The sequence below is a fragment of the Adelges cooleyi genome, unplaced genomic scaffold, assembly GCF_023614345.1.
Source record: "Adelges cooleyi isolate 19-005CV unplaced genomic scaffold, UGA_ACOO_1.1 ACOO_flye_CR_arks_rails_tigmint_CR_PRNA_108, whole genome shotgun sequence".
Classification (NCBI taxonomy): Eukaryota; Metazoa; Arthropoda; class Insecta; order Hemiptera; family Adelgidae; genus Adelges; species Adelges cooleyi.
In genome coordinates this window covers 7,556,474-7,574,153 of record NW_026095761.1, presented here as the reverse complement: position 1 = coordinate 7,574,153, position 17,680 = coordinate 7,556,474, and the positions used below count along the sequence as shown (strand labels likewise).

The following is a 17,680-nucleotide window of genomic DNA, read 5'->3' as shown; positions in this document are numbered from 1 at the left end:
ACGTTTCTTCGGGATCTAAGCTATGGTCACTGTAAACACTGCTCGGAACGGTTCTCGTGAGGTCACCGAGAAACAGCCTGCGTACAATGCTACGTCTATACCAGGCCCGTGGAAATGCTAGAATTTCTGTTAAACGTCGCATGTCGTACTTAAACGAAGCCGATCCGATATCGACAATAGCTGGAAAATATCATATTAAATTGTGGACATTGAAATATATTAATATAATTACTAGAAAATCGAATAGTAGCGTGACTCTGGTCCGACATCGTCTTGGATCCCGGCATGGACTCGAAATTCAATTTCCTGCTTCTTGACAAATGGAACTTAACAAATTCAACGTTGACACTCAGCGAATCCTTGCGTTCGCCATCGGCCAGTGGCGACCAAGAGTGGGCGTGTGGCTCTTTAAGGTTGGCGGCTGTTTAAACGCAAAAACAATTTTTAAAAATCACATTCAAACACATATTATTATGGTGTAAACACATACTGGATTTCTTGCCGCCGTACGGATGGAAAATGTACATTGAAAAGTCTGCCATCACACCGGTAATACTTAAACCGCCAACGGCCACCGGTAAATTATTGGGTTCTTCGTAACAATCTTCGAGACTATTTGTACAATACAGATAACAGTAGGTGGTAATTACAAGTGTGTTTCAAGTATACATACTCGTTTGTCGGGTCGGTTCTTTTGGAAGAGAATACGATATCCAACGAAGGTAACTTGAGCATACATTCCACACGAGAAACGGGCAAACAAGAAAATCGGAACGTCGACGTTTGCACGTGAAGAAATACAATCACGTCCACTGGGAACGAGGTGTATGCGTACTGGCCGGGAGTCAGGTAAGGCGCAAACAGGTCGTCGTCTTTGTCTATGTTAAACATGGTATCAAAGGTGCCTAGATGGAGAAAACAAAAAATGGGAACAATTGTTTATTATTAGCCAAACTATCGACATAATATTGATTATTAAGACTATTATTATTAACCTGTTTCGGCAAACTGTTGGGCCGGAATCGGTGCAAGCGTCTGCTCCAAGAACTCGAGTATGTGTGGCGAGATGATGGTTTCTTCGGGTATACTTTGCAGCGTAGCCCAACAATAGAGACTGGCCTTTTTGGTGCTCGTCTTTCTGCTGATGACGCCACTCGAGTCGATCGAATACATGAGAGATTGACTCTCGTCGGCCACCATTTTCGACTGATAGTGCACCTTGAAGTCCAGACCGGGTATGTGGAATATCGTCAATTCGGACAGCTGAGACAAAGTGTTCGTCACGGTCTGATGGTGTCTCAACCGAGAACTGGAAGTGCTGTTTGCTCCGAGTTTGTCTTTGTAGGAACGCCTGGGCAAATTTGGACTGCCCGGAGGCATGTATTCAAACACACCGCCAGAACAACTGCGTTCTTTTTTCATTCTTGACATTCTGTATAGCGGGGAGCAAAAAAATATTTCCTTGTAACCGTTCGGGAAAACCTCCTAAACTACTGTAATAAACTTACATTTTGATTTCATCTTCCTTGACGGAATCCTTAGTGTGTAAAACACACTTGCCGCTGTTGATGAACACTTTAACGTCCAGTTCAAAATCAATGTTGGGTTCTTGAGATTTTTGTGTCGCACCCGATAAAAACAACGGGTTTAACAAGAAGTCATCTCTTTAAATTTTGAAGAAAAAAAAATGTTAATATAATACACACCTTGTGTGGGTGGGTTTTTTTAATTTAACTGTTATCGATGATTTACCTAGAATCACATTGTTTGCCGAAATCGGCATTAGGCCAACTGTCGTCGCCTTCTGTGGCGAGACTTTGTTCTGAACTGGCACTCGGCAAAGAACTTTGTCGAAATATTTCCTTAGTATTACTGAACGTCACGTGAGAAGGGTGCGTTCCTCTAAACGAAGTCGAACGCTGTGGTCCAGCAGCTTGAGGAGAATTTTCTACACTACTCAAACTTATACCTTCCTCAGGACTACAAAACCACCACATTCACACATTATAGATAATGAAATCAACTGTAACAACATTAATCAATAACATTACCTTTGAGCGTCTTTAAACTCTGCTAGTTCTTGAGAGGGTGAAACGATAAACGATTTCGATCTATACGTAGAACTCTTGTTGCTCAAGCCAAATTTGCCTTTTAAACTGGATTTGCCTTTTACACTTTGTCTTCTAAGCTTCTGTATCATATCTCTGATAACATATGATATTTATTAGTTTTGTACAAAACCTGCCAATTTTATGCTTATCATTGTTTTCGTGTACAACAACAGTACTTACACTAGTAAGCTAGAACACAACTCACCTTCTAAACCCTTTAAAAACCATGGCTTCCAATTCGCGCAACCGTTTGACTTCGTGTTCAATCGTAGCTTGTGAAGCTCCCAGTGATCTCAAATCGTTTATCGCTTTCGCTTGTTCGTACATCTCTTTTTCTATGATCTTTGATCTGGTTTTAGCGTTCATATTGGAGTCTATGGCCAAAGATTCCAATATGTCGCCCTCCATGTTCGATTTGTGTCGAACGACGTCGCTGTCTTGCGATATAGGATCACTGTCCGACAAAGGATCGTCCGTATCTTGAACTCCTGTCAGTGCTGTTAACGTATGTCCCAAAGCGCTGAGCTGTTTTCCAATGTTGACGTCTAAATGCATGTCGACACCTTCCATTTGCCATTTGACGTTCAAGAACCATTTGGCGTTTTCTACAAATGATTTATCGGTTAGGTATACAATAACATTTATGTTTTACTTATCTATCATCGTAGAGAATACACACCGGTGACAGAATCTAACTTTTGAGATGTCGTACGGCTACACACTTCGTACGTTCCTTCGGACACTATACAAAGATTCATGGCAGCCGAAACGAGTTCATTGGTTATGTCTGGTTTCCAATCGTCGAGCGACGAATCAAAATCATCGGCAAACCTCAAACACAAGCCGATAAAACGACCTTTGCTGACTAACGATCCAGAACTGCATGCCGATATACTTGTCGATTCCAACGTAATCACTACGGCCGAGCACGACTCAAAATCCATGAAAATCGAACGGTTCAAACCCCAAGTAGTCTAAACATAATATTTACAACATCATTATCACCATGATGAGATGGTCCATATTTAATAAATACCAGTACCTGAGGTAAAGGATTCAGAGGTACACAAATACCCATGTCTTCGACGGTCAGCTGTAAGAAAATGGTCCCTAAATTTGGAGACACCGGTATTTTGTCGGTAGGCAATTTTTCTGATGACGGTTGTGTGGCCGTCAAAACTTCTTTGTTTAAACTCGCTCGTTGCTCGTTCCAATACTCGTATGCATTTTTGTAGTTTAACCACACCAATATTGCTTTGTCCACGGCCATCGGTTGGATGTATATCAACGGCCTCCTCAAAGTAATTAGTATAACTTCTTTGTCCTCTCCTTCCCCGACCATTTCTCCTTGAAATGCATTTCGTAGCTCTAAAAGAAAGTAGTTTAGGTTGTCGATCAATATAATTAAAAAAATTCTTACTACTAAACATATAATACGGCTTACCTATTCTAGTCTTGAAAAAAGCAAAACTCTGAAATTCGGGATCGGCTTCTTCGAACAGAGGATTCCTTATGACTTGACCGAGGGACAAGTTAACGTCGATGTGTGCTTTAACGAAAATTTTTACTTGCTCTGATGTTTGATAAGACGAACCCGATACGTTTTGAACTCTATTGGACAATTGGAAATCAGCAGAACCCGTTTCCAGACGAACTGCACAATTCGTTGGAGTTGTCGCAGTAAGTTCAATGCGCTAAAAATTAAAGATAATTATTTATTTTTGTTTTCAAATAACTATGAAGAAAAAAAAAATGTCTTACTCTCATTTTAACGGTCAACGAAAACAATATCCTCTTTACTGGCGCAGATCGATCGGCATCGGTCTCTTCTAACCAAATGGGTACGGGCTTTTCCCCGCCATATACTTTTTGAACTACTTCATTTACTTCCTACAAATGACTTATGATATACAACAAAAAAACTATTACTATTAAAAATGATCGCTTACTTTCATGAATACTTTTTGAACAAAAACTAAATGGTTTAATAAGTCAGTTGTAAGCGATTGTTCAAACACTCCAATGTCGGCCACAGCACTCAAATAGTTTCCTTGTCGTAAAACTGCGCCGTCTATAAAAATAAATAAATAAAAATATTAGCTATATACATTTTTTATTGGATCGCACACATTGCCGTCAAATTATTATTATTATCAATTCAACTATACCTGTTCCTGAAAACTGATTTTCTCCAGTTTTCAATCCGCCGTCGAGTATATATTCCGCCGATACGTGCACTTTAGGAAGTTCTAAACTGGCCTCGGATGGCAAGTTAGTCTCGGTCACCTATTTGGAACAAAAAAAAAAAAAACAACTAATTTACCACCTAAACTTATTGTATTATTTGATCTGTATATTATCATCACTAAAAAATCATTAAAAAAATTGTATTTTTTATTATTGAAATTGAAGTTTTATACTTGTAGTTTGGTCGAAAACGATAACGTGTGTTGAGGCAAATCGACGATGAATTTCGCTTTATTTCCCGTGTACCCCGTACTGGTGACTTGATCCATTTTGTATTGAGCTCTCAAGGACGGCAATAGAGCAGCAGTAACAGTCAAGCACTAAATATTATCAAAAGTAAACCTTGGTTAAATAAAATGTATAAAAATTATATATACAATATACAGGGTGTCATGGAAAGTTCTACCGAGCTTCAAATGAGACATTTAGGATGCTCTATGGGTGTACCCATAGAGATTTATTGTAATAAATGGTATTATATTTTTTTTAAATTTTAAAATAGAACTCATATCTCATTAAAAAATTGTCTTGCGAAAAAAATAATGTCAGATTTGAAATCGGGAGAAAAAATCTTGATGAATTGATATGTAACACGATTTTTTTGGTATCTGGCCACATTTGCGTCCATCAAGTGGCCACTGAGTAGCCGGCATGTGACCGAAACCAACATAATATGGTAAGGGACATTATCAGTTAGAATTTTATTCTCTACTCAGAGTCATTAGAATTATTTTATATTAAATTATGTGTCGCGTGCCATATGTTGGTTTGAGTCACATGCCGGCCACTCGGTGGCCACCCTGTGGACGTATGTGTGGCCAGATGTCAAAAAATCATGTTACATACCAATTTAACAAGATTTTTTCTCCCGATTTCAAATCTGACATTATTTTTTTCGTGAGACCATTTTTTACGGAGATACGAGTTCTATTTTAAATAATTTTAAAATTAAAAAAAAAATGAATATCATTTATTGTACCCTAAATGTCTAATTTGAAGCTCGGTAGAACTTTCCGTGACATCCTGTATACAGGGTGTTCCAGCATGAAAGGTAAGTAATAGGTGATTGAACATCTGGGGGACCCCCAAATAAGCCACCCGTTTTCATTTTTTCGATAAGTCAAAAATTGAAGATTTCGACAGTTTAGTAAAAAAAATAATGACTTAAAAATAAAAAAATTATTCCCTGTTATTCAGTACAAAAAGCTCACCTTAAAAGAGGGGTCACATCATTTTCAGTCCCTTTCGGCCCCTAACTCAAAAAATGATAAGAGAAAAATGATTAGAGACCAGAAATAAATTATGAGTGATAAAAGATAAATGCTAAGACATAATTGATAAGAGATAAAATAAAAGAGATAATTGGTAAAAGATAAATTATGAGAGATTAGAGACGAATGATAAGAGATAGGTGCTAAATGATAAGAGTTTGGAGATAAATAATTAGAAACAATAAGATAATTAAATAATAAGATATTAGTGATAAGAGATCAATGATTAGAGACTAGAGGTAAGAAAAAAATGATAAGATGAGTGATAAGAGAAGAGTTAGAGGCTGAAAAAGACTGAAAATGATGTGACCCCTCTTTTAAGGTGAGCTTTTTGCACTGAATAACAAGGAATAATTTTTTTTATTTTTAAGTCATTATTTTTGACATTTTAATGTCTTAGCTCTGGCACATAACCCTGGTAAATAACCGAAAAAAACGTTACCATAAAAGCGTAACGAAAAGAGCGTTACCAAAAAAGAAATGGGGTTGAAGATGAGGTTGGGGGTGGGAATGGGGTTGGGGTGAGAATTAGCCGGTATATAACCGAAAAAAAGTGTTACCAAAAAAAGCGTTACACTGTCACGCGCCGCAAGGTAACAAAAACTACGAAGCGACGACGAAAGACAATTATCGGAAAGACCATTTCGAATGTTAATCTGTTACGCTGACATGAGATAAGAGATATGTTGTACGTTCAAATTAGAACTAAATAATAAATTTAATGTAATTTAAGAGGTCGAATTGTTCAAGCCAGATTTTATGAAAACACTAAAATATTAGCCAGAAACTTGAGTGTACATAATTTTTTAATCTCCTTGGCCTTATGCCGTAACTGGAAGCTCCATGTATTTTTTTTTTTTATTATAATTCCACAACTAACCTAAATTTATTCGGTACTCCAACGAGACATGAAAATGTTCTATCGTGGTTGCAGACTCGGCTGAAAAATGGCTTTTTTTTACTTAACTGTCGAAATCTTCAATTTTTGACTTATCGAAAAAATGAAAACGGGGAGCATGATTTGGGGGTCCCCCAGATGTCCAATCACCTATTACTTACCTTTCATGCTGGAACACCCATATATATATATATATATATATATTGTAATATAAACTCACCTGAATGACGGCGGTAAAATGCATGACGAGCGGCTGGAGTAGTAAGTTGGATTCGGCAACAGAGGTTTTATTCACTTCGTCTTTTTGTACTCTTTGCACCATCGGACTCTGTTGAGCGGGGCCGACCGTACTTTGCACGTCGCTCTCGTCGATGGTCGGTGCACGGCCCATTCGACTGGAAGCGCGAGCCACTCGAAGTTCCTATTTAAATAGGTACCGACCGAGTCGGTCAGTTAGTGTGGAGGACAATTGAAAACAATAATAATTTGTAATACTAACTTGCAGCGTGGAAGACAGCTGTTTGCTACCTCTGGTCATCATACCGTGGAGGGCGACCGGATGCTGAGGAATATCGATGCTGACAACGCCGATGGTGAGCAAACCGGAGTTTTGGTCTTTTGTCCGTCGACTCATGCTCGAGTACAGCGTTTGCGATTTGCCCACGGTCACCTTGACCACCGTCTGCTGGTTGGGCGCAACGCCTTCCAGCAAAACGATCATCGTACGTCCCACGTGACCGGTCAGCGAACACTCCAAGCTCGGCGGTCGCGTTTTCTTGCGGAACGTCGAACTCGTGTGTAAGTTGGTGATTTCCGCTTCCAGTTTTAGACCGCTTAAAGTGGCCAAAAGTTTTGTCCGGTGAATTCGCACCACCACAAATACCATGAGTCTCGTGCGCTCTTCTTTTGCCACTTCTTTTATATATAAAAAAAAAAAAGATATAAATTAGTATGCGTTAGATTTAGCCAGTACAGTGGGGATGGGGGGGCATAGTGGCAGTGGCGTGGTGAAGAAGTGTTAAAATTCTTCGGGCAAACATATTTCACGAAGAACCCCCCCCCCCCAGCCACAATTATTAACCGTGTTATTTATCCAATATTTTTTTCTAATTGCATTTAGTTTCTTTAACACTCGTTAAATTTGACTGATCTGAAAAAATAATACGTGCTGGAAATCTTAAAGATAGTATACAAAGTCAGTCCTTCTCTGTTGCGTACATGAAATTATTATAAAAAATAAATTAACAACTTCGTTTCTATTCTTTTAATGTGTAAAATCAAATTTAAACAACAGCAAACAAATAAAATAAAAACGAGATAATTATTCGAATCATTAAAGCTTTTTCTAATATTGACGATGAGCTCGCCAATATATTAATTGCTTATAACATTATTACAAAATATATGGATTAGAAAGCAGGCTGCCACTTGCCGTATTTGTGTCACAATGTTATCTACATTGTGCGCTATACTCTGTAGAATGTATTAACTAGTTTATTCGGTATGGGCTACAGCTACGCATGTATTAAAACTAACAATAACATCATACCTTAAGTAAGATGTATGATGACCAGATGGACCACCCACCCCCAAAAAAATCGGACAACCGCCCCTAAAAGTCACGGTTACCACGCCACTGCATAGTGGGTCACGGAGAGGTCACAGATCCTGTGATGAAATCACTTTTAAATAAACGCTTCGATGCGAATCTGTGGACAGTATGTTCAAACTAGTTATTTTTATGTACTTAAAATTTAATATTTAGTCTTGTGCAGCAGGGTTGATCGTCTGTCTATAAAAATGTACCGTCATAGTTACCCATATATCGTCGTAATTAACAGTATAATGAAAATATTTTCATTACCCGTTCACTGATGATTCACACACACATAGCAACCTAGAAACTGACTACGGCCAAAGTGTAAATTTACCCTATTTTAGGGTTTTTTCCTTAATAAAACAAAAATTTGACTAGATTTTTGAGAAAATTGTATATGTTATAGTTCCATTTTAGATCTACCTTTGGTCTAATTTTCAGATCTAAATCTCTAAAACTTTGCTTGAAAAAGTGAAATAAAGAAAAAAATTCTATCCCTTCTAAGGGAAAGGGTTTATGATATTTTTTTTTTCATTGTTAATGTTTATCGACAGTACTATGTTTGAAGAACAATTCATATAAATTTGGAACATTTTCGACTATTTTTTAAAAAATTTATAGAGCATCGTAATTTTAAGTTGAAAAATTTGTACATTTTTTTGGTTGTTTTTCCCCATTTTTTTATGGGCAAGGGGTGATTTTTTTTAAATTTTTGACCCGATAAAGTACCTTCCAGGTATGATTTCTAATCTATAGAGTTGCTACACGAAGAAATCGGTTCAGCGGTTTACCAGATATCGTGGGGGGTCCAGACACAAAAATTAAAAAAATTAAAACATCATTGTAAAAACAATACCTTCTCAGTTCCGCATCGAAGCTAAAAAAACAAAACAAAACAATTATTACTCATGTTAGTTTGTGAAACGGTAGGCACCGGAGTGCCGGACGATCCGTCTTTATCGATTTCTTCGTTGGACTTGGCTTCTGGTAACACATCAAATTTGCTGCGTGCACCCTTGACCGCCGCTTCAGACGTATCGACACCTAGGGAAATTCTCTGCGTCACCGTTTTCGTCTCGGGCATAGTGGCGTACAATTCCAACAAATGGTAAACAGTCTTCCAACATTTCGGCGTCCACGAAATCATATCCGAATCGACTTCATCGATAGGCTTCATAGGAGTGACGCGTTCAAACTCGGACAAACTCGGTGTCAGACACTCAATGGCTGCTCCTGGCGTTTCATTTAAATTCATGTAACCCTTGACACTTTTACCGGTGGATCTTAACTTTTGAGCCAACGTTTGATGTTTAGAACGTATCGACGGCGACGGTGAAACGATAATTGGCTTTGTTTCGCTAGCCGAACGTGGTAGGAAACGTTTAGCCAATAAAGGTGTCGACAAGGGTATCACCTCCGATTGATCTAAAGAAAATCGTAAATCAAAAGACGCTGTTGATAAAAATTGTTAAGAAATTATTATTTACCAGACTGAGAGGCCGAGTGCTTTGCACTCGAGCGCGATACATATGGTTGCGGCTGTTGTTCGCGAAGTTCCGTTTGCGTATCTTTCACGTTCTGATACATGTTAGTGATTTGATTGAGAAGTCGCAGCAATGGCATGTTAACCTTTTATTAAAAATCAAAAGGTAAATGTAATGTGCAAATAATATTTATAAATGCAATAACTTCATATTTTTGTCATCAAATCTATAATGCTCACCTGCTGAGATATATATCTAACTGAAACGGATATATTAAAAGAAGTGTTAGAATGTTTTTTCAATTGACCTCTGGATAAGTACAACATGTTGCGCTTCTGTCGTCTAATATCGTCTACGACCGTCATATCTGCAGACCGTTGGACATCGCATTCAATACTGACTCGGTCGCATACAAACGCAGGCACTTCGGGCAATAAATCCAACCAAGGGGTTTCTGAATATTAAGACACAAATTTTTAATATAACTATTTGTACTTATTCATAAAGAGAAGAATTTTTTAAATGCATTACCTTTCTTAGACTTATTTTTAAAAAGTTTAGATTTCTTTACTGTCTCGGGAAGTTTTCCATACTCGCTAACGACAATATCTATCCGCATAGTTTCTAGACTACCGACAAGAGACAAGTTGGATCCCCATGAATCGAGAGCAGCCATGCCGTTATTACCTGAATATCAAATAGTAAATATTTAAGTAATCCTAAAAAAAAAAATTAAAAAAAACTAATAAAAAACGTAGGTTTACTTGAACTGGTATTGACCATTTGTTGCGGCATAACTCCTAGACTGGACAATAACGGCTCGAAAATAAGATGAGCGTCCAGAAGACGTAAAGAATTATACTTAGGAAAAATATTGTATCGCATCGAATCGGAATCGCCTAATTCGGCTGAAGATTGATTTTCGGATGCAGTTGGGGCAGTTTTCAACTCTGAACCCCACAAAGGTCTTTTCCGCAATTTCTATGGATTTAAAAATTACAATATCAATTTGTTTTTGATATCAATGAAAATTATAAATTGTAACATTTATGCAAAAACATTTACCCAACTCCTGAGTTTTTTTGCTTTGGCAAGTCTACTGCTAGGAACTCGGGCATCGTGATTGACAAACTCTTGTTTAGCCATCCACGTGTAAAGATCTTCGTTTCGGTCTGATTTTTGCGGGGAAAAGTTGACTTTTTCTACGCTGCCCATTGAGTTATCTCCTTCTACGGCAGACTGATAAGCGGTTTCGCCCAACAGGCCTTCGGCTATGTTTTTGTATGTTTTCGGCACGGTATCGTCCAGTATCGGAAACATTACACTGGCTCTAGACGAAACAGGCATCTGGGTGGGCATCAGCGATTTACAGTTCTTCGGTTGATCACAGGACGATGCGTGCGAGCTCACAACGTTGCTGCTATCCATCGGTTGATCTGCCATGCTCGTCGGAGAAAACGGATCGTAGTAATGAGGAGGCTCGTTGCCGTAATTGCTTTTAGACCCTACATTACACAGATGACAATTTTTAACATATTATTGAAAATAGTTTTATCAGCAGCGAAAAATAATTGTATTTATAATTTGTTAAAAATGCAAAAAGCTTTTTGTACGCATCTAAAACAGATAAAAAATATATCAATGGGTATAGTGCTTTGAAAATTAAAATTTACAACATTAGAATTTCTTTACATAGAACAACAATATCGATAATATTAATTATTGTTATTAATCGATAATATAAAATTAAAGTTAAATATATATGTTTTTTTTTTTTTTACAGTTGCTTCTATATTACATTAATTTATCTTTTATCATTTATTGTTAAAAAAAAGGCGATCAACATGAATCAAGCAAGTCACAGTTATATTATACAGTTTTAGTACCGGGGTTTCAATAAATAAGTCATGCAACGGATATAAAACAAATGTTACTACTAAGCACTTAGTTCGTGGATTCGAAAGCTCAAGCTGCACATTAAATAAAACACGTATAAAATGTATATCAACACACAAAGAAAAATAATACAAAAGCTAAAAAAGCACAAAAACTTTTTTTCAATTTTTATATACAAAATATACTAGCGAATTATATGAACGTATACATGTCGTACCACATTTGCTCGTATGTGATTTGAGAACCCTTTGCAACGTAGATACGTGCGAATGACGTTCGCTGGTCAGCAACATAGCACACTCGTCTGTTATGCCTTCGCCGCCTTCTTCCCCTGAAGCCTCCCCATCCTTTAGCACATGACCAAAAAATACACATATTTACACACAATGGTAGTAAGTACCCAAGGCGGCAACAGTTTACAATTATTATTATTATAATGTGATCGAATCCAAAAATGTATACACACGTATGTAAGTTTATATATATATATATGATTTTATTGTATTAGACATAAATGACCCATATAAGCTGCTTCCAATATAAACAACACTAATAGTGCAATGAATAATATTATTAACACACTGAAACGGCTATCCCATAGTATCCCACATGTGAAAGCATTATACCAAATGATTTTTTTTTTTTTTTGTTAAAAATAATGATACACAATTTAATAATATTGTATACAATATTGTTTTGCTTACATATAAAATCGGGATTGTTTGTAGCTCTGCTAGGCGAGTTTAAATAGGCTCTATTGTAATATACCTGTTTTGGAAAACGACACTAATTTGGTTTTACAACAACAAAATCAAAAAAATTACACCTCAGTAAGAATTTACATAATTTCAACTTAGCGGAGAAAAATAAACAATTATTTTTTTTTCTCTAGATTATAATATGCAATAAATTAATATACCTCTTCAGGGTCCGAAACGGCAAATGTCACATTCAGAGGTTTTAAATTGTGATGTCGACTTTTAAAATTGTGCTCGAGCAACAAAGGAGTGTACAGGATATTTTTCCATTGTCGGCTCAGTACAATTACACCCTACGAATGAATAATAGTTAATATACAATTTAAAAAAAAAAAAAATTATACTTTAATCAAGTTAAAATTGAAAAACTAACTTGTCTTAAAATCGACAAATTTGGCAAGAAAGGATCTTTTAGATAGGCATCAATTGCCACGTCGCTTTGAAAGAGATATTTTTGCAAAATATTACACAGTTGGCACGAAGGGTCTTCTTGAAGCGTCTTGGCAAGTGGAGTCGTATGTCTATATCGGCTCTGCACATTTATAACAATTTATTATTAATTATTATTAGTTAAATACGAGTAGAAACAACTACAAACCTTGAGCGGTATATGAAGACTTTGTATGTCAAGTGCTTCGGCCATTAAACAAGTCACGACGGCGGTACACCGACGATATCTTGTTCGTAACATGTGCACAACACGCATTGCAAAACGATTACTGGGATTCATCCAAGCGTTAATAGCTGGCGACGCTGTGCTTAATAAATTCCAATCGTGTCTACGAGAATATAATACAACGTTATTGGTTTTTAGTTCTGTAGAAAAAAAAAACATTAACGTATAACAATCACACAAACCTTGTATAATCAATTTTGCGGGTAATCGGAGTCAACGGGGGAGCCGCAAAGTTAAACCAAACTTGACATACTTCCATAACGCACGAAGAGGCGTTTTTATCGATTTCCAGTTTTGCAATTGTATTTTCACTAAAACAAAATATATATATATTTGATTTACATTTAAACTTGCAAAAAATGTACTATGAAGCAATTTGATGTACTATAAAGCAATATTGTAAATTAGCTCACATTAGCTGTTCTTCGTTGTTGATATTTGTTTCCGAAGGAGTTTTTACTTGCTTAGGAGTAGCTGTAGGCGTAGAAACACCCAAATCTTGTTTGCTAGAATCTAAATATGATAAATTTAGAGAGTTTAATAAGTTTAAAAGAAAAAAACCATTGAAAATTAAATTTAAAAAACTACTCACTGGTAACATTTTTAGTTTCTACGTTATCTTCGGTTTTCGGTCGACTTTCCGAATGTGATATTTTACCACCGAGCGATTCGGGTATTGGTGAAGGTGTTGGCACGTCTCTGATCTCCCTATCGTTTTCTTTTTCAAAGTTAGACCGTTTGACGACCTGGAAAAATCAAATACACATCCATCCAATACTACACCATCATTTACAATTTTTGATTTGTGAGTAAAAAAATTGAAAAAACCTTAAATGAGATTCCTTCGAAACCACATTCCATCATGATGAAACCCATTTTTTCATCGGAAATATTCGTAAAAGCCATTTCATCACAATCGGCATTCATGTTGTTTTGTAACTCTGACGACGATTTCGTCGTTTTAGAGCAAGTTTTAAACATCACTTTGGAACAATGACTAGGTATTGCAGTTATTATGGCGTCTTTCAGTATTGAACATTCGTTGTGCAATCTGCGCAATTGGGCATGTGCTCTGTCTAATTATTATTTAAGATGAGAAATATTTATTATTAACAGACACAAACATATTATGCACAATTATTATTATTACAAGTACTACATACTTATGTGTAATGTGATGACAGTCTCTTCTTGTTGTTTTTCGGATGTTTCGATGTAGACAGGTTCTCCGTGAGTGCTCTCCGGATCAACTTCGGAGGTAATATTTAAACCGAGCAAAAAAGCTTTGCCGGCCGCTCTACTCAATACACCTTTTTTCTGGCCACTCGGCGCTACTACCGGTGGATGATACGTTTGGACGATTTCTCTAGCCTTTAAAACATAAATACATATTTTTGGATGGAAACCCAAATTCGACATAATCCATTTTTAAGATTAAAAATATATTAACCTGTTTACTGAAATGAAACTTAGTAGTGAGCTCTTCCAAGCATATGGCCATCAAAGACACGCACGTCAAATCTCTGATATTATCCAAAGCAGAGAAAGATATAACTTCTTCGACAATTGAAGCTTGTAGTACACAAATATTGATCTAAAACACATAGAGTAATAAGTTAATTTATCCAAGTAGTGAATGGTTGTTGTTCAACATATATCCGAGTAAATAAAGAAATCATTAACTTGTTCCCTTCGATTAAATACAGTGCAATAAATGTAAAACGTAAAACTTGTTGTAATAATATTTAAAAAAAAGTACTTTTGGTAGAACTACAGTCCCTTGCACTTGAGACGCTATGAACTCTTCGTACACTCGATTTGGCTGATGTAGGTCGGCGGGCTGAGCATCCTTACTAGTATTTGGTTTCACTCTTTCTACTGTACTTCTTTTGCTACCTCCGCCTTGCATTTGACTTAAATATTTGTCACGTTTTAATATATTTGCCGCTTCGACTCGACTTATACAACTCGAATGCAAGTGGTTTAAAACGGAAAGCGGATGAAGGTTACTAAATGTCGGTGTTAAACTGTCGACGAATCTACGTATAAGCACGAAAAAAATATTTTAAATTAATAATATATATATATATATACATATATTAATTGTACATATTTCTTTGAAGCAACTTACTTTTGAAGTGACTCCAACGCCAACGGTGTGATCATTAAGTCTATGTCTCCTTTGAGCTTGACTACAACCGTTGTACGAGTACCAGTCTCACTACGCAACGATAACATTTCTTCTTCACAATCTAAAGAAAGTATTATCGGGACACTTACATTATTGTTACTAAATTTCAGGTTTGTTTAGAGTAAATAACAATCATACCGATTTCAAAAGCTTCCTTAGCGTTTTGAGTGAAGTCAAATTGCGACTGATCCCAAGGGTATTTCCTAGAACTTTGCGGTTGAGCCGCAAGTGGACTAGACTCTCTTTCTTTGGCTTCGGCTCTTGGTACCATTTTTAAACTCGTAAAGCCCTCGTTTATCGTTTCAAATTTAGGCAAATATCGGCTACCTATTTATTTGAAATAAAACTTTGTTAACACGTATCAAATTTTAGCGTGTAGTAACGACATACTAATAAATACAAGACGATCATCGACTGTACGTTGATAAATTGGAACTGTAAATACATCGGATCCGGCCGGCAAAGACGTTTGAGACCAATTACTACACGACGTTTGTGATAAATGATTAGTGTACGTCGAAAGTAATAATGGAGAATCTACAATCGGCTTGTTTATGTGCATATGCAAGTTGACAAGCGCCAAGTCTTCTTGCGATGAAACAGCCGACATAAACGACGTGCTAGATATTGAACGAGAGTCTGACGAATCGACAATTCCACCGTCCAATTCCTAAATAAAAAAACAACCCGTCGACGTCAATTGAGTAACATATAAGTTTGATTACTTTAAATTTTCCAAAAACATTGTTTTTCTTACGTTTTCAATTAAACGGTGTTTATTCTTTAGAAGTGAGCTGTGAATCTCTGTGTGCGCATCTCTATTTATGTCCACGGCTAGTAGGGTTTTTTCGTCGTCAGCTGTATCACACTGCATAAAACAAAACAAAAAAAGTTATAAATTACAAATAATAAGCAATGAAAATAAAAAAATTAATGTAAACGGGCCAGACTAACATCTATAGGTTCAAGGTTTATTGAAGTATAATCCTGAACTTCAGAAGAATTGTCACTTTGAGTACGCGTAGCCGGACTACTCGAAACAATGGTAGTTTCGCTTCCAAAATGATTCCTAAAAAATATTAGTTTTATGGTAAAAAAAAAATACAAATAGTTTAATAACTCATTTTTAGGTGAACTGAATACTGACTTGTTTAACAATTCATTGTAAATTAGTCCACTGTTCAACGAACTTCTTAACGAAGAACATCTCGCTGAACCCAATTGAAAATGATCGTTACTTTTTTGGCTAGAAGCCAGGGTGAGATCTTCTTCGGCTGAAAAAAACACTTCGGACGGATTATCGCTGGTAATTGAAATTGTCCGTGAATACGGATGTTTGAGACTATTCAAATTCAATGAATTTGCAGATTCCACATTGCACGCGGCGGCTACCTGTAAATCAAATCAATGAAGGAGGTATATTCTCAGATCCGATATTGTAAAACTTGTAAAAAAAAAAAACAATTAAATACACAGTTGACCAGCCATTGTTGGACAAATAAAAAATACGTACTGAATTCGTTTGGGAACTCGACACTAATGCGCTATACTGTAAGGCTGTCGAGTTAAAATAATCAACGGCCAATCTAGAATCGGATACACTATATTTTGGACAAGCCCCGTTATCGATGGACAATGTATTTTCGGGTACGCTCAATATGGACCTATTAGTATTGAACTTGTGAGGTGGTGATTGTGGTCGTGTGTCCAGCGGTAGTGTTGGGGTCGGGCTGGCATCGATAAGACGCGAGTACGGCACTTCTCGACTAATAGTTTGTACTCCGTTCAGTCTAAAAAAGGTGCAATCAGTGGTACTTTGTTTTTTCTCTCATTTATTATTTGTCTAACTAAAACAAACCTGCTGGCCGTAGACGAATACGAAAAACGTCTAGATAACGGGTGGGTAGGCAACGGAGACGGTATATCCCCACTATCTATAATGTATGGTGCACTTGAAGGAGTAATGGGACTGCCTTTTATCCCTTCAGGCTGATCGTGGTTTATCTATCAGGAATCAATTAAACATTTTTAAATATTTGAAATACTAGTTTTACCGTACGTCCAGTACTTTTCAAACGCGTAATTAAAATTACTGTTATAAGCAAATCAAACTAAAAACAGTGAATTATTATGGCCAAACCGCTGGATTAGAATTATTAAACATTAAGCAAATCAAATTAATTACTTTGAAAATTAAAACACATATATTTATGAGTGTACTTAAATAGTCTAACGATCAAAAATTATGTTGACAACAAATTTTGTGAACATAATCAATATAAAACAAAATAAAACAAAATCAATAAAAAAAAAAATTGTATTTTTAATATTAACATTAACTGATTTTTAATTAACCGAAATCTGTTCACACTGTTTTATCTGTTGATTACTTTAGAGGCATACTCCAGGTTAAGATCTCGTAAATTGCTTAAAGAGGGGCCCAAAAAAGGATTATCATAATATATAGAATTCTTTAAGTTAATCATATTTAAGTGTTACCAGGAGATTAAGTTAGCATTTGGTAAATTTGTAGATTAAATTTTGTACCATA

General features: G+C 36.4%; 1 protein-coding gene across 1 annotated transcript in view; it reads right to left on the bottom strand.

The window, feature by feature from the left end:
* The window catches only part of LOC126847546 (transmembrane protein KIAA1109 homolog), a 28,012-nt gene that overhangs the window by 2,959 nt on the left and 7,373 nt on the right, over positions 1-17,680 (bottom strand). Inside the window, exons 25-67 of the mRNA XM_050587863.1 lie at positions 16,988-17,133; positions 16,643-16,919; positions 16,277-16,521; positions 16,084-16,198; positions 15,887-15,997; positions 15,520-15,799; positions 15,268-15,456; positions 15,070-15,190; positions 14,698-14,977; positions 14,389-14,532; positions 14,102-14,309; positions 13,767-14,014; positions 13,531-13,684; positions 13,352-13,451; positions 13,121-13,249; positions 12,861-13,041; positions 12,636-12,794; positions 12,424-12,555; positions 11,722-11,851; positions 10,674-11,113; positions 10,373-10,589; positions 10,140-10,295; positions 9,848-10,062; positions 9,612-9,753; positions 9,031-9,549; positions 7,027-7,442; positions 6,748-6,948; positions 4,532-4,678; positions 4,280-4,397; positions 4,061-4,182; positions 3,873-4,001; positions 3,556-3,805; positions 3,154-3,479; positions 2,791-3,085; positions 2,317-2,716; positions 2,052-2,204; positions 1,753-1,980; positions 1,509-1,664; positions 996-1,432; positions 674-905; positions 491-612; positions 233-421; positions 3-180 (exon numbers count right to left, since the gene is read on the bottom strand). Of these exons, the coding sequence (XP_050443820.1) occupies positions 3-180; positions 233-421; positions 491-612; positions 674-905; positions 996-1,432; positions 1,509-1,664; positions 1,753-1,980; positions 2,052-2,204; positions 2,317-2,716; positions 2,791-3,085; positions 3,154-3,479; positions 3,556-3,805; positions 3,873-4,001; positions 4,061-4,182; positions 4,280-4,397; positions 4,532-4,678; positions 6,748-6,948; positions 7,027-7,442; positions 9,031-9,549; positions 9,612-9,753; positions 9,848-10,062; positions 10,140-10,295; positions 10,373-10,589; positions 10,674-11,113; positions 11,722-11,851; positions 12,424-12,555; positions 12,636-12,794; positions 12,861-13,041; positions 13,121-13,249; positions 13,352-13,451; positions 13,531-13,684; positions 13,767-14,014; positions 14,102-14,309; positions 14,389-14,532; positions 14,698-14,977; positions 15,070-15,190; positions 15,268-15,456; positions 15,520-15,799; positions 15,887-15,997; positions 16,084-16,198; positions 16,277-16,521; positions 16,643-16,919; positions 16,988-17,133 (9,137 nt within the window). The remainder of the gene's footprint in view (positions 1-2; positions 181-232; positions 422-490; positions 613-673; positions 906-995; positions 1,433-1,508; positions 1,665-1,752; positions 1,981-2,051; positions 2,205-2,316; positions 2,717-2,790; positions 3,086-3,153; positions 3,480-3,555; positions 3,806-3,872; positions 4,002-4,060; positions 4,183-4,279; positions 4,398-4,531; positions 4,679-6,747; positions 6,949-7,026; positions 7,443-9,030; positions 9,550-9,611; positions 9,754-9,847; positions 10,063-10,139; positions 10,296-10,372; positions 10,590-10,673; positions 11,114-11,721; positions 11,852-12,423; positions 12,556-12,635; positions 12,795-12,860; positions 13,042-13,120; positions 13,250-13,351; positions 13,452-13,530; positions 13,685-13,766; positions 14,015-14,101; positions 14,310-14,388; positions 14,533-14,697; positions 14,978-15,069; positions 15,191-15,267; positions 15,457-15,519; positions 15,800-15,886; positions 15,998-16,083; positions 16,199-16,276; positions 16,522-16,642; positions 16,920-16,987; positions 17,134-17,680) is intronic.